A 16,974-nucleotide genomic window follows, 5' to 3' on the forward strand; every position below is an offset into this window, starting at 1 on the left:
GATTCATCCAACAATATACTATCTTCCCCAAATTAGAATCATAGTCAAAATCACTCTCCTCTTCGCATTGCTACCCCAATCCTTAAACTTGACTCCATTCCCAGCCTTTAGCCTATTGTTGAACTTGTCTTCCTCTTAAGTAAAGCTTCGATCCCTATTCACCAAAGAATTTAGTGTGCAACAATCACATATTGAAGATTTCTTGGAGCAACTCTCATATTCCTCTACCTTAGAATGAGAATCTTCATGGCTCAATCATGAGCAATACCACCAGAATATGCCAATCCTAGACACCCTCCAAACGAATTGAAGAAGAATTAATGGCTAACACAATTGAAACATCACAAAAAGAAATACCTATGAAAATCCACCGAGTGATGATATTACTCGCAAAGGCAACTGTCTTCGGATGATAAGAATTATGAACTTTTCATTAAGGAATCCCTTCGGCACCTTCCAAAGCCTGAAGAGCTTTTGAAATCCAACATTAAAAAAAAAAAAAATGAAAATTCAAGTTTAACCAAAAGTTCCACTTCCCCACCATCTACAAACCTATTTTCAATCCCCAGAAGAATGAACATTTGCATTAAACCTGCCATCAAAATTTTCACATTTCAACAATCTAAAACTTTCATCGAAAACTAAATTTTTGTGATTAAAATGACAAGATGAGATTGTTTGAATCTTTTAAATTACTTCATATCGTTGTTTTAAGCCTATATGAACCAAGTATTATGCTACTAAACTACAATCATGTTAGCTCTTCAAACTCAAGACAAGCTCAAACATGTTCAGCCACACTACCTAATTATTGTAGCCAAATGAAACAAATATAAATAAATATGAAAATAATACACACACAAAGTACGTAAGTTCAATTATGGCCACCATTCCAGAAGTTATGGATAATGTTAAAATTTTGGTGAGAGGTGGGAACTCTTCTTTTTGGTTCGACAGGTGGCTGTCATCAGGCCCGTTATCTGTGAGCACTGAGGATATTTTGAATAAGAAACTGTGTATTAAGGATTGCTGGCTAAATAATAATTGGAACTCTAATTTAGTACGGGAGTTGGTTGGTACTAATAAAACAAGGGAAATTTTGCACCAGGTACCGGCGGGTAAAAGTGGACAGGATATTTTTGTCTAGAAGCCTGCCCCGGACGGTAATTTTTCTACAAAAACGGCTTGGGAGGCAGTGAGGAGCAAAGGTGATAATTTTTTGTGGAATGACTGGTTTTGACATTCTTTATTGTCCAGAAGAATCTCAATGTGTTTATGGAGAGTCTGGTTTAGATGTTTGGCTGTAGATGATAGAATTCAGGTCAAAGGAATATCGATGGCTTCGGCTTGTAATTGCTGCATTTAGAGAAGTCAGGAAAACATTGATCATATCCTTTCTTTAGGTGAGGTGGCTTCAGAGGTTTGACATCGGGCTAGTCTGACATTGGGGATTCCTTTCCAACGATCTCTTCCCTGGAAAAACAAAATGGCAAATTGATTCCACTATGCTTAAAAATCGTCTATTAAAGGTATTTTAATCGGGCTGATTCCATGTTTGATTACGTGGTGCCTCTGGAATCGAAGATGTAAAGCGAGAATGGAAGGAGTTTATCAAAGTGCAGATTAGATGTGAAGAAGTGTTTGATTCTGGGTTAGTTTTATTACTAAGAGCACCAATTCTTTTCAAAAATTGAAGAAGTCGGACATTAGGATTTTGAATGAGTTTCAAATTAAGCATCAGGGAGCTTGCGACAGGCCTGGAAAAATTATTTTGTGGGTTAAACCTCCAGTAGGGTGGATAAAACTTAATTGTGATGGGAGTTGTAGGGGCAATCCGGGTACTTCAGGAGGTGGAGGAATTATTCGGGATTGCCATGGCATGGTAAAAGCGGCTTTTTCAAATTATTTTGGCAATGGTACTAAATAATAGTGCGGAATTAAAAGCTATCAGGGAAGGAATTCGTTTGTACAAACGTTTGCATTATGTTAATGTGATTATTGAAAGTGACTTGCGAATTGTAGTTGTTTGGTTTCGGAAAGGTAGATGCACTTTGTGGTATCTTTGGGAATTTTGGGAGGAGCTCGTTGCAGAGTTAGAAGGAGTGAATGTCATTGTGATGCATCAATATAGGGAAGGCAATAGTGCGGCTGATTTTCTTGCTAAAGAAAGAGAAATGAGAAACAATATATTTTACGAAGAACAATACCTTCTACCACGTTATCTGAAAGGTATCCTTTAGATGGATAGGTGGGGTCTCGTTTCTGTTCGTCATTAGTTCAATTCTAGAGTTTCGTTTGGTGTATTTCGTTTTTGATGTTGGTTGTTTTTATGTTTTTATCTCCTTTGTTAGTTATGTTTAAGTTTGTTTGTCCTAGTTTGATGGGTTTGTTTTAACTTATAACCACGGTATTCGTCCGCCAAAAGTGAGGGTATATTAATAAATAAATGGAGGTGCCGCCCTTTTTTACTGGGAAAAAAAAAAAAAAAAAGAGTTCAAACAAAGGGAATTTACGCATCACAATAAGTCAAGGACTAGATTGGCAAATCTACCTTCTTCAACAAAATCAGAATGGCTGAAAAATTGGATATATACTGTAGCTCCAATTCTTAAACCCTTGAATATCCTTGACTTTCTATAGATATTTCTATATGGGATTAGGCAACAGGGAATCATGTCATGACAAATCAAACACTAGATTGGAGCTAATATTAGGCTTCTCAGCGAAACCAAAATGGACAGTTTACTTGGAGCAAAGCGTAGCAACGACAGCCAAGCCTATATATGAACCCTTACTTTTTTTAACCTAATGAAGCAACACTGGGTTACTGTGAGATCAGCTTGTTAACAAATTGATCATTAAATTGAACCTCATGCTCAATTCATCAAAATGAAACAAGGTTATATTATCAAGCCAAGCCTAAGCTGCCTATGAATAGCTTGGTTTGTTTGCCAATGCTTTCTGGATGTAATTTATTTCCTCCTGACTCAAGGCTGCACAATTCATGAATATTTTAAAAAATTTTAGGTCAGTGCTAAAATCATATTACTAAGAGAAACAGACACTGTAATTTTTTTTTTTACATTTATATCAAATGATTGAAAATATGTATATACAGAAAAACAAGGATGCTATTATCCTGGCGACTTATACTGATTTGTTACTTCATAGATAAGCATTTGAAGTCAATGCATAGCAAACATTGCAATTCTCAGAAATTAATCTGCACAGGGAATTTGTAGAGGAAAATAAAATGCAGTTCTTCTGTACCTTAATCTCTGACACTGAATCCTTTGTAATATTTAACTGTTCCAAGATAAATTTCTCAAGAGTGCCCATTAGAATCTTGTCCTTCAAGACAGGATATCTTGCTAAAGTTGAAAAACTAGCAGCAGAAAAGCTCAACAAATCAAGAAGCAACTGCAAAGATATATTAAAACATGTCAAAGAAAGTTTGATGGGCTTAAAGCATTCAAACGTACGGAACTACAGAAACAATCAGTCTGGGACATTACACCAGTGCATGGAATTCATGTCAAGTAGCATAGTGTAGCTTGATATACATTGTTGACCCACAACATAACAGCTTAAGCTTTTAGGTAAAGTGGCAATTTGACATGATATCAGAGCTGGTTACCAAAAGGCCTAGCACTCTAGTCTTGTTGCCCGCATTTATTGTTTGGTGTTTAAAAATTTATTGTATTTCCTGTAACGGGTGTTTTTTATTGTTTGTTTATCTCTTTATGTGCTATCAGGCAGCGTGTGCAGTGGGGTGTTAAAGCTTGATATGCATTGTTGGCCCAACAACTAACAGCTTAAGCTTTTAGGTAAAAAGGTAACGTAACACAGAAAATGCAAAATCTGCACCTTGATTCAAGCATAAACTTTAGAATGGTATCATGACAAAACTGCAGTTAGAAGGCATTGAAAAAATAAATAAAGTTTCAGAAAAATATGATTTATTAAGGAAAAAACAGAAGATATAGAAGGTACCATTGTTATTTACCAAGAAACGACGATGAGATCATGCAAGAAATATGAATTAGAAATTATTAATTAAGGGAAGACGGTTCTATTAAATAAACAAAGTACAGTATCTCAAAGAGTAATGTGTGCTTGTTACAAAACAGTAAAATATCTGAGATTCATGTGAACAGTTTTTCACACAAATAACTAAATTTTCTGTAAAAGATTTTGCCTGCCTGAGCTCTATGTCAATTCCTGAAATTCATTTTCGTACTCCCTTGTATAGTTTTAGATTGATGACATTTAGCGTAAATATATTGGAGGAAAGTATGATCCTCAGTAGAGTAAAATATAAAAGCTTATACAATTTTTGAAAAAGTGCACTCAAACTTGTTGCAAGGAATCAACATAAGACTCCACATCCTACAGTACTAAAAATTGTCTAACTTTCATCAGCATCTTGAAAAGCGATTTAATAATGGACATGCTAATATATGTATAAAAGTTTGAATAGGAGAATAAATCTGAGAAATTAACATGCTCCATAGGTTCAAACTGACAAGTCTACAGTCTTTCAAAACACAAATCCAATCCAAAATTGATGTTTCCTTTACTTTCCATATATGTTCAACATAGGGCGAGTTTTAAAATCAGAAAAGTTTGCTTCAGCATAGCTCCTTGAGGTAATAAAACACTTTCAGAAGGAATATAAAGAGTCATCCAAGAAAACAACAAAAATGAAGAAATAAAAACACTACAAGACAAGTCTATTGCAGTTAAGAGACCAATTACTCTGAAAATCTCCTAAAGAAATATTTCTTAAAAGGCCATCAGCAGCACACCATATGAAGCAAAGAAAATCACTTTGCTCCAAACTAACTGAGAAGAAGCTCCAAACCCCTTAAAAATTCTGGTAATTCCTCTAAAGCAAAATACACCAAATAATAGCAAGGACACACATCACCATAGAGCCTTCCTCACTTTTTTCCTTACCAAACCCTCTAAAAGTAACAAGACGGAAAGCATCCCAAGAAGATGGAGTGACCCAATGCTCCCCAATAACAATAAACAGCCTGTTCCAAAGATTGGCAAAAGAGCAACATATGAAAAGATGAGTACGACTCTCCCTGCACCTTAAACCTAGGACATGAATATCTATGCAAGGTTTTAGCTGGTCTCCACTTCTCCAGGTAAAAAAGCCTTGATCTTTAAAGGAACCTTACATTTCCAAACAAATGAACGAAGACCAAAAGGAATAGCACGAGGATTGGGAATCAAACGAGAGAAGAAAGACTTGCAAGAGAAATAAATAGAGAAATTAAGCAATCACGATATTCTATCCTTCCCCAAATTAGTATAATCAACAGTGTATATTAATTACAAGCGGTTCAAAATACTAATTCAATCAAAATATTAAATTAAATATGCAGTTTATAGGAATTAAAAGCCATAATGAGATATGGAACTCAAAACCCAAACCAAAAAGGTGAATTGAATCAAGGTGGCAACTCGTCCCCTGCTTCACATATTTATACATACGAATATTATTCAAAAACAACAGGAAATTACACTTACCTCCTGAACCATGACAAGTCTTATAAATGCCCTTCCCAAATTTTGAACTTCTAAAAGTACCAATTACACCCCTTAAACTACCTTTCTAGTTATAAAGGGCCCTCCATTAACCCTTCTCTTGTCAGGGTCATGAAGACTTCTAAATGTATTTATCTAAATCATGCTTTAATGGTAGTTCCCCTTTTTTTCCTCTCCACTCCACATCCCTTATGCCTTACATGCCTTAATTTTGTAATTAATGAAGCATCCGAACCTTCTAATCTCCCTTCTTTCATTAAGGCACTGATCTTTCTAGTTTTATCATCTCCATTACTGTCCCTCTGTGACTATATTTTCTAAAAAACTCATCATCAAACACCAACGCTCCAATACTTTGCTGATCCCCTTCAATCTTCTTAACTCATCTAGAAGTCTCATTTTCTACTTAACAGATTCCTCCTCATCAAACTAGCCACTGAGCCAATACACAGCATAGCAAACAGCATATGCAAGATCAATTCATAGGCTTGTATGTCCCATCCAACCAGGGGTGTTCCCACACTTTCTAGTTTGGATCGGAATTCCTTATTCTTAAGCCATCTACCACACTACCCCACCTACATGGAACTCAAACTCACCCATCTGATTCCCCTTTATCCTCTTGCTAAAACTTGCCAAATGTTAAAGCCTTCTTCTTTTGATGCCTAAGAGACTGCATCTACCTCAACCACCTCTAAGGCTCATCCTATCAAGCAAGCTCTTGTTCAGTTGAGTGTGCCTTTCCAAAAGGCCTTTAGCTGTTGGGTGTCTCTTCTTTTTGATCTTCTGGGCCTTTCCAACAATATAATCCTGCTCCTCCACTTCAGAACCCATCTTGAGCCTTGCCTCCACCACAGGCACTGGGGAATTCTCCTTCAAATTTCGAATTTGAATTTGAAGTGGGCAACATCAGACCTGCATGAAATAACTCCCACATTACATCAAAGCTTGAAACTCACCCATCTGATTCCCCTTTCTCCTCTTGCTCGAACTTGCCAAATGTTACAGTCTTCTTCTTTTGATGCCCAAAAGACTGTAATATCTAATCACTTATTTTCCTTTATCCTAACCAAACCACCTCTTAGGCTCATCCTATCAAGCAAGCTCTTGTTCAGTTGAGTGTGCCTTTCCAAAAGGCCTTTCGTTGCTGGGTGTCTCTTCTCTTTGATCTTCTGAGCCTTTCCAACAATATATCTTCCTCCTCCACTTCAAAACCCATCTTGAGCCTTATCTCCTCCACAGGCACCGGGGCCTTCTCCTTCAAGCTCATTTATCTTCTTCTGCTCTCTCCCTTTCTGTTCAAATTTTGAATTTGAATTTGAAGTGGGCAACATCAGATCTGCGTGAAAGAACTCCCATGTTACATCAAGGCTTGAAACTCTACCATCTGATCCCTTTCATTTTGCTCATACATGTCAAATCAGAATGTCTACCACTTTCGGTGCCCAAGGGATAGCAATCTCTAGCAACTTATTTTCTTAAACCCTCCCATGACCACTTTTGAGGATCTTTCTGTTGTTCAGTTGAGTGTGCTGAAAGGCCTTTAGTTGTGTTGTTTATTCTCCTCGATCTTCCAGACCATTCCAACATCCAATCCTGCTGCTTCTCCTCCTCTACCAAAATGAAGAAGCACTTCAAAACTCATGTGGGGTCTAGGGCCTTTTCTCCTCCTTTAAGCCCATCTATTCTCCAGCCTTCTTCCCTTGTTCAAATTAAAATTGGATTTGTAATGGATGATGGTTTGAATTTGAACTGGAAAACAGACCTATGTTAAAGAACTCCTACTTGCTCCAACTGTCTCAAAAATTTTATTAATTGAACATATCTTCTTTTATGTTTTAAAAGAGGGAAAGCCTTGAGCCTTGACTCAATGGTAGGGGCATTGCATCCAAACCTAAGGGCCACAGGTTCAAATCATGGAAACAGTCTCTAAGAATGGATATAAGACTACATACATGTTGCCCTCCCCACACCCCCAACGGATTTGGGAACCTTGTGCGCTAGATATTACAATTATAAACTAATAGTAAAACACTAAATTTTCACTTGCATATAATATTTCTGCATGGGCATGCATTAACATAAGACCCGACATAGATTTACTGCCTAATTTCCTTAGAAGCAAAATCTCCCACAACAAATGAGGTTGCAAATCCTTTTGTGGTAGATGGTCAGTTCACATCTCATTTTGATTGCTTAATGAGAACACAAAAGATGATTGATTATTTCAGAAAGGGTGTTCAGTGCTAGTTCATTCATTTACTGTTTTCTTGGAAAGACATTCCAAGGATCAGTACATAAGGAAAGGCCCGCTCAAAAAATATACATTCTTCTAGCACCAAACCAAACTCACGCAGCAATAACAAGTAAATCAGTTTCTTTCAAAAGACAACGCACATGTGGTAGTGTTGCTTACCTGAAAAAAGAAGATTGAATGTTCTTCTTCTTCTTGAGAGTCTCCAGTTGACATGAGTGTCAGCTTCAGATGCTTTCCACACCATATGCTAGCCTAAGCAATAATTTTTGAGACATTAAACAAGGAGTATTCCCAATGGATTTGAAAAATTAAGCAAAATATTAGGAAAACTAAGCCATTTTACTTACTAAGAAAAGTACTAGGCAGCAAAAGTGGGTACAACGAATATTAAGAAGAAATATAAATACCTTTATCCCAAGGGTAAGAAATTGTCCTAGACACCCAGATATGCCTGACTCAAAGAATTTTGCAGCCACATGTAATATACCCTTGTTTAACATGCATTGGGATACATCCAAACAGGTAAAATCTTCCCAAAGTGTCAAATATGTTGTCAAGGTAATAAGTATGATTCAAATTAATCAGTACTCTCTCAACTATCATGTGCAGAGAGTTAAACAAGAAATCATTACCATCATCAATGAAGGTGAATATTATAATAGAGGTTTATATGTATGAGGGCACTTGCGCACATTGCATTGACTACAACATCTTATCTGTTAGCAAGGAAGATTTTATATGATTCTATATGTTACAAAAAGAACTTCCTAGTACACACAAGGAGTCATGCACGAAAATAAGGGGGTACAGTACAAGAGGAATCAGGGAAGCTACAAGGATAGATGGGAAGCCCACACTCAGACTCCAGAAGAGGCACCTCTATGAAGCTGGTGAACCTCTATAGTGGCCAGTATGGGATTGCACCAAGTTTTTTTTCTGCCAAGTAGGATAATAAAGTGCAGACAGTAAACGTAGACTCCAACCATTTAACTATAACAAATATCCTTTAATAGACAAGTTAATGCTAAATAGATAATTTATGACAGCAAAGAATTTATACAAGAAGATTAAATGCCTAGTTTGCAAATTTCTTTCCAATGCATGCACAACAGTGGGGGTGCAAAAAGGATGCATGGTTTGAAAAAAAAAATAATAAAAATAAAATAAATAAAAAATAAAAAATAAAAAATAAAAAATAAAAAATAAAAGGTAAACTGGATACTGTGAGCCATTCGGCCAGAGAAACCAAGTCGGATTTCTCAGATATTTCTAAATTGGAAAGCCTGGAAAGCAATTGAACACGGTCCTCAACAACCTACAATATCCAAAGTTCAACTTAGAAACAACCCTAGAATACAAAAGTCAAACTAAAGAATAGTCCTACATTTGCAGGCAAGTTTCATAACATTTCTCAATAAAAACTGAAAACATACATGAAAGCATAATCTAAAGCCATGCAAACATTATTAACTACACCAAAACCTACAGGGTCGTACAGTACTACAAGCATATGAATGTTAGCTAGTGGCCATCCCAAATGCACCCACCCAATGCAGTGGTAGGTGGGCTGGAGCAGAGTTTTGATTTAAATGCTCCCATGCCTGAAGTTTCGTTGTTCAAGAGGTATGTGATGAAAAAAAAAAAAAAAATAGAATGGACACTACAAATTTTATTAATCACATTTAGGGGCTCATTGTGGTCCGCCCCTTCCCTGGACCCCACATATGCGGGAGCTTTGTGCACCGGACTGCCCTTTTTTTACATTTAGGGGCTCATTGCATGAAATTTCATGGGTAAGTTAGTGTTGTAACATCCTACATTTGAAGGGTGGCTAGTGTCATTTACTTACTTCAGGAACCCAAAGGCCATATCATTTCCAGTATGAGAAACATTGTTAAGGCTTGATATACATTGTTGGTTCCACAACCTAACAGCTTAAGCTTTTAGGCAAAGTGGCTGTTCAACATGGTATCAAAGCCATGGTTGCCAAGAGGTCCTGGGTTCTAGCCTTGTTGCCCACGTTAACTGCTTGTTTGTTAAGAATTGTTTTAGTATTTGTAATGGGTATTGTTTATAGTGTGTTTATCTCTCCAAGTGCAATTGGGCTGCACGTACAGAGGAGTGTTAAGGCTTGACATACATTGCTAGCCCACAAATTAAAAGCTTAAGCTTTTGGGTGAAGTGGTTGCTTAACAAACATCAAGGCGCTCCAATTTACTACATTTAAAATAAGTTGTCGATAGTCCATCCAACATAATAACCAATCCTCTACATATCACTACTATTTTCTACAAGTGTTTCTCATAACATAATTTTCTATATCTAGTAAATGTGTCATGTGCGTTGCACATGAATGCATGTGAATATTTATAAAAAATTTTAAATTATAATTTGCTACCTAAAATATTTATAATCTTTTTTTTTTTTTGTTTACTTAATGATCAATTAATGAGTTTTTTCTGAATTTTTTCAAAAAAAAAAAATTATTTGGGAATACTTCTAGGTTAATAATTTTACTTGTAAAATTGAACTTTTGGAAGCTATATTATTATCTATTTAAATGATAGATACTTCAAAATAATTTTAGATGAAATTATAAAAATTTAACTATATTATTTTGAGATATAACTTTTATTTAGTATTTAAAATACTATTATATTTATTTTATTTTATTCATTAAATGGGGTTTTACTTATACTTATTTAAAATAAAATTTGTAAATGTATATCTATCTGTTTTTTCTTGAATTTATTTTTCTAGAACTGTTTTGTCTTATTTTTACATAATAATAATATTGTTTGCCTAGAAAATGATTTATACTATTCTTATATATACTGCTAGTTTTGCTTTTTATGTCCAAATGAAGTTCTTGGTTTGGTTTAAACATTTAAATTATTCAAATATATTTTATAAATATAATTTTATCTATTTTTGGTTAAATTTAATTTTTTTCAGGAATATTATCTTATTTTTTAAATATGATGATATTATTTACATAAAATTATTTATTCTATTTGTACTTCATTAACTTATTGTATAGATAGATATAGATATAGAATGTACATATATTGTTAGTTTATTTTACTTTTAAACCAAATGAATTGTTTATTTTATTTTAAACAAGAAATTGTAGACGTTACATTGTGCTTGGAAGCATAGATTTGTGACCTTGGATTTATAATTTTGCATTAAATTTTGTCCAAATCCACACAAATCCAAATCCAAGGCCTTTCCCAAACAAAGAGTAAGCAATTTTATCTAATATTGGTTAAATTACTTCATAGTATAGAACTTTACTTCTTTTAGGAATATCTAGCCTTACTTTAAAAAGATAAATATACTTTTTGTTCACAAAATAATTTACATAACTTCTACTTATTATTAGTATGAAAATTTATTTATTTTAGGAATGTTTAGTCATTCTTTTAAAAAGTTAGGATATATATAGTACAAAATTCACCTTTTAGGAATTTTTGCTCTTACATTCAAAAGATAAGGATATTTTTGTCCACAAAATGATGTAGACTATTCGTACTTTTATATACAGTATAGATTAGGACTGGAAACTCTTACAGTGAATAAGAGTGGAATTTCAGACCATGTCAAACAGTAATGAAGAAACTAATGATATATCTAGTCCCATCAACCATACATGGCAAAACTTTTGTCAATTAATTTTTTTCAGTAGTTTACATTCTTTTAAAACAACACCAGCAATCCAATAAGGAATGTTGTTGCTGCAATTTTTACATTCTTTTGCAATCCCACAAGTGGCCTGGATGGTTAAATTCACATAAAATTATAGCATACTCCAGATGTCACTATCCCATGTCATAATCAGTGACAATAAAATCCAGTCACTTCTTTAATAAGAACTTCCACAATGCCCAAAACAAAGTTAAAAAATATATAACAATCCCACTGACCATGGATATATTCCAAAGTCGATGGGATTTGGTTCAACTGGCGTTTTTAGTGGGTTAAAACTGACCAGATTACCAATATGCAATGAAAATTTCTCTACTTTATTGCGAGGGGCATGACCATCTATGCACATTTTAATGACGCTATCCTTCCATAGACTAACATAATGTGAGTGAATTTTTATTCAATATGATGCATGAAAATGCATAAACTAGGATATAAGTAAGAAAATCTCTTTATAATGTCTTTTCAGTTTTCAAATCCATCTTGTAACAATAAAATGCATGTCAATTTATAGAAAGCAGAATGAGAGAAACAATGCAAGAAGAAGTTCAATACTAAGTGAACATGATCACAGCATTCAAACCATCAGCACTCATCAGATAGAATTTCAAACAAAATATGTAAAAGTAAATTAAGAATAGGGTTGCCACAACCCCAACGGCATAAAACATATACTATAACAATTGAGGTGATTCAATAGTCATTTATTCTCATTCCCCCAGTACCCTCAAAAACAAAATGAGGGGCCAAAGAAAAGGCTTGGAAAAATGCTCTTTTGCCATATATCAGTTTAATTCAGGCCTCTTCGTCTCCCATTCCCTTCTAGTTATCTTTCTAAAAGTTCTAGCAGCTGTCACACTTACGAGACATTTCCTTCGGTCAGGGTTTGCAGAAAAAAGGTGTCATTTGATTAGTCAGGACATAATTTGTGGGTCTAAGTCAGACAGGAGTTTGGACTTTGCTTAATTTAGTGTATAGGAACATTGATCTAGTAGGGAAATGGTTAGTTCATTTTCTTCTGGACATTAATTCACTTCAGCACATGCAATTAAAATTAAGAATGGTCTTCAAATGAATGCTTGGGATGCTGAATTAGGTGGTAATGTTATGGGAGCCCTTGGAACTTGGAAGTTCATTTCCACAATTTCTATTTCATTTTCCCCTTGGGTCAAATTTAAAGTAGGAAATAGTTTTAGGGACGAGTTTTGGAAGGACCTTTGGAGAGTTAATGTTCTTTTGTTATAGCTTTCCTTCATCACCTCTCTCAACTTCAAAATGTTCCAATTTCTAGCTTTTTGTTATTTAAGGGAAGGGGGGGAGCTGTTCTTGGAACTTTCATTTCTTTAAAGATCTTAATGATAGAAAAGCAGATGAGCTCAAGTTGCTCTTATTGCTGGCATTTGCGGAGGTAAACAAGTTCTTGAGTTGAGGAGGATGGACGATGTCATACACAAATGATGATAGTAGTTGATATGGCTAGGAAGCAGAGTTCTGGTTGCACAGACTATGTTATGAGCAAATACTGGTTCTTGCAAAGCTGAAGCATCAGGTTGGTGGACAGAATTTAAAATCAAGGGGATTCATGAGAGAGAGAGAGAGAGAGAGAGAGAGTTGGTTAGCAAAAGTAAACCCAAAAAAAAAATGAGAGGAAAGAAGTATTTATAGAGTTTGAGGTGTGTTTGTCACATTCCAATAAGGAGCCCCATGGAAGTGCAGTCAGTGACAAAAGAGAGTCATGACACAAGGCTAGGGTTTAGAGGGAAAAAGAGATCCTGTGCATATCCCATGATGGATGCTTGAGCAGCCTAAGGAGAAGCTAAGAGTGGCAAACCTTCATTAACAAACTGCAATTCAAACCCAGAAGTCAAAAATCTCTAAAAACATGCCAGGACTAGAATTGGCAGGGGATTCTACCACACATAAAAGTGCCAGAAAAAAAAATTTAATTGAGTAATAATTATATGAAAATAAAAAAAAAATTAATATTGAACAAATTCTTGGGTCCTTAACTTCGGTCGAAGGTTGAAAGCCTATTCCAGTCAATAGCCCTTTTGTTTACCTTACTCAAGATCCCCAAATCTGAATAGATTGAATTAGAGATCCTTTTGTTTAACAAAGTTACACCAACAATCTATGTGCCTTATAAGGGATTATAGCTAAATATTTGTTTGACTTGTCACGATTGTGGTGAATAAGGGATTATCACTGAATATTGATTTGACTTGTCTCAATTGTGGTGAATCTCGTTTTTCTTGCAAAGTTCTGCTACTTGAAGTATATGAAATAGACTTGTTTTAGTCTTTGGGGAGCAATGGATATGCCCATATTTTTTGGATGGTTATTCTTTTACTTCTTCTAGGAGTTTTAGGTGGGTTGAGGAGGCTAGAATTTTGTGGAGATGTGTTGTGTTAGCTGTGGTCATTTTTATTTTTTTTTTCGCAGTTTGCACCTTTATGGGCTTCTAATTCCAGAGCGATTGAAGGAGCGCACTTCTTTTCTTTTTTTTTGGGCACTTATTCAGTGGGATTGATAATTTTTTTTACTGAATTTTCCCCCTTTTTTTGGTGCTTAGGAAGATGACTTATCCTCCTTTTTTCTTGCATTGTTATCTTTTCTTCTCTCTTTTATTTAATGAATTTTTCTCTAATAAATTAAGCAGAGAAAAGCATAGCCAAATAGCAGATACATGCATACAGCACTTTTTTCTTCTAACAGTTAAAATCGGCCATTTTTTCCTTTCAAAACTAAGAAAACGCTTCAAATATGCAATCCAAGCAGTAAATATAGTCACTCCCCAGCCCATCTTGGGAAAATATTAAGTATCAAGTGAAATATATAAGTTGAGAAAGCTCCTCTAATTGCTCCTCTGTGGGAGGAAGCAACTAGAAAAGACTAGTTCAATCTGAATTTCACCATAACTATAAAAGAACACAAACACTTCAAACTTCAAAAATTAACATAGAAACCCTAGAGTAATCTTCATAATACCACATTTCTAAAATTCATGGATTTTATTTACCTGCTTGAACTGAGCAAAAAAAAAATCACAAAATTGAATATGTGACGGTGTGAAAAAATATCGATGAACAAAACTATAAAGAGCTTATTGAAGAATTTATTCCCAGCAAATGAATGTCGTATCAGCAAGAAAGAAGAAAAACATATACACAAACACGCACTCGCACACAGACGCAAACAAATGTACGCATCATGTATGCATAAATTCAGGTTGAATTGAAAGAGGAAGGAAGCATACATCTGAAGATTTGATGGCTTTCAGTATGCTCTGCAAGTCGTTACCAAAGCTTTCTCTGTCCATTCTTCTCGCTCGCTCTCTCTCTCTGCTTTCCCGCCTTGAGAATCAGGCTCGAAGAGTGACGAAATACAAATTGAACTTTAGCCCCTGCATTTTCATATTTTGCGATTGTCACCGCAGGTTCCTCGTTTTTTCATTTGACCCCTATTTATACTCGGACAAATGGAACGACTATTTGGAATTTTTTATTTATTTATTCTAACATTTCAAATTAATGTAAGCAATAAACGTTTTTGATAGTTGATAAAAGTCGATACTTAACCACTTGATTAGTAGACTCTCAACTACAAACGAGAAGAAATTTACAAATACTTGTAAAAAATATTTAATATATTTTTAGATTAATAATGTTGGGAAATTCTAGGGCGTTGGTACGGATTTTCTTACGTTACTCATATTTTATACTTGGATTAAATATATTGATAAACATATTTTTTAAGAGAGAGAAACTATTGTAAAAGGGATACCAAGAAAAAATTACCCTCTAAATGTAATATTGATGATCAAAAATCATATGTAAGCACTCTAGGCATTCGTTCTTATTTAAAGAAGAAGAATTGTCCAAAATGAAAACCATAATCCTTGCCCCTCATAGTATTTGGAAGTAAGAATTTTGGATTTTGATTTATGTTAATTTGGGTGAAAGTTAATGTGAATTTTATATTGTGTTTTATTCAAGCCTGACACAATTCCAAATTTAAGCTCAAAAATCCCTACTCCCAACACAATGTTAGTATCATCACATTCATTTATTTACCCCACTAATTGATGTTTTTTCTCCAAGCCTCAACTCTACTCAGCTTTTCATTTTCTTTTTTCGGTTGAAAATGGTGTAGCATGTCAGCACTAAATTCTATCAATGTTAACCCTAGAAATTACACAAAAAATTAGAATATGATAAACCCTGATTCCCTGCTCTCTCTCTCTCTCTCTCTCTCTCTCTCTCTCTCTCTCTCTCTCTCTCTCTCTCTCTATGCATTTTTACCATTTTGAGATATATCCAACCAAAGGGAGGACAATGGTTCTCTAGTGTGAGAGATAGCAAAGAGGGGAGAAGAGAGACCGAGAAAAAAATATGGTGAGAGAGAGAGAGAGAGAGAGAGAGAGAGAGAGAGAGAGAGAGAGAGAGAGAGAGAGCTCCACAAACCCTGATGAAAAATGAATTCAACAAGAGATTAAGAAGAAGAAACAAATTTGCATCTGGATCTTTGAGAGAGACAACAAAGAGAGAGAGAGAGAGAGAGAGAGAGAGAGAGAGAGAGAGAGTTATCTCCGAGAGAAAAATGAGAGAAAAAACTTTATATTATCTTTTTGTATTCCAAAATACAACAACAGTAGGTATTTATATGAAAATATGAATACAAGAAATATTGTTGTGATATGTGGCTCATATATTGAGTGGAAGACATGCACAAAGAGAAAATATGGTAGAAATCAAGATGCTGGTGTCAACCAGGGAAACCGTCGAGGGTTGCCCTATAATAGTCGACGGTTTGGCCCAGTTTTAGAGAGATTTTGCTCTCTATCTGAAACCGTCGACAGTATGTCTATAAATCTTCGATGGTTTGGCTCAGGAACCCAACGTAGATTTTTAAATTTTGAATAGGGACGTTAAGTTGGTTGAGGTTTGTAAGGAAAGCCTCCGGAAACTTTATATATACGTTCATTATGATGTATTTGTAACAGAGTCTGTGTCTTTGACACAAGATAGTAAGAAAATAATGTTGATTGCTCCCGTGGATATAAGCATTGCTGAACCACATAATCTCTTGTGTGTTTTTGTTATTGCTTTCATATAATCTGCACAATTGTGTTATAGATAAGACAAATTGGAAGTAAAGAATGTGGCAACTATCAAATTGTGTTTGGCCGATGACATGTTGTATCACGTCATGGAAGATGATTCTTCTACGGTTGTTTGGCAGAAACTCGAAAGTCAATATATGTCTAAGTCTCTTACAAATAAATTATTTCTTAAGCAATTAAGGTTATATTGGCCTAATATGGTGGAAGGTTCGGATTTGAACCAACGCATCAATGGATTCAATCAAATCATAAGTGATTTAATATAGGTTGATGTGAAATTCGAGGAAGATGACAAGGTGTTGAAACTATTGAATTCCCTACCTGCGTC

General features: G+C 35.0%; 1 protein-coding gene across 3 annotated transcripts in view; it reads right to left on the reverse strand.

The window, feature by feature from the left end:
* LOC131151089 (uncharacterized) overlaps positions 1–14,940 on the reverse strand; it is a 32,067-nt gene extending 17,127 nt beyond the window's left edge. The window contains exons 1-5 of one of the 3 annotated variants that reach the window (XM_058102279.1): positions 14,781–14,940; positions 9,039–9,131; positions 8,224–8,358; positions 7,976–8,068; positions 3,271–3,420 (exon numbers count right to left, since the gene is read on the reverse strand). In XM_058102279.1, coding sequence (XP_057958262.1) covers positions 3,271–3,420; positions 7,976–8,068; positions 8,224–8,358; positions 9,039–9,131; positions 14,781–14,843 — 534 coding nt within the window. In that variant the 5' untranslated portion in view covers positions 14,844–14,940. The remainder of the gene's footprint in view (positions 1–3,270; positions 3,421–7,975; positions 8,069–8,223; positions 8,359–9,038; positions 9,132–14,780) is intronic. The other 2 variants (XM_058102280.1, XM_058102281.1) reach the window with 2 other exon arrangements.
* Between the last annotated feature and the right edge of the window lie 2,034 nt (positions 14,941–16,974).

This window comes from Malania oleifera, chromosome 3 (assembly GCF_029873635.1).
Source record: "Malania oleifera isolate guangnan ecotype guangnan chromosome 3, ASM2987363v1, whole genome shotgun sequence".
In the NCBI taxonomy this organism is placed as follows: Eukaryota; Viridiplantae; Streptophyta; class Magnoliopsida; order Santalales; family Ximeniaceae; genus Malania; species Malania oleifera.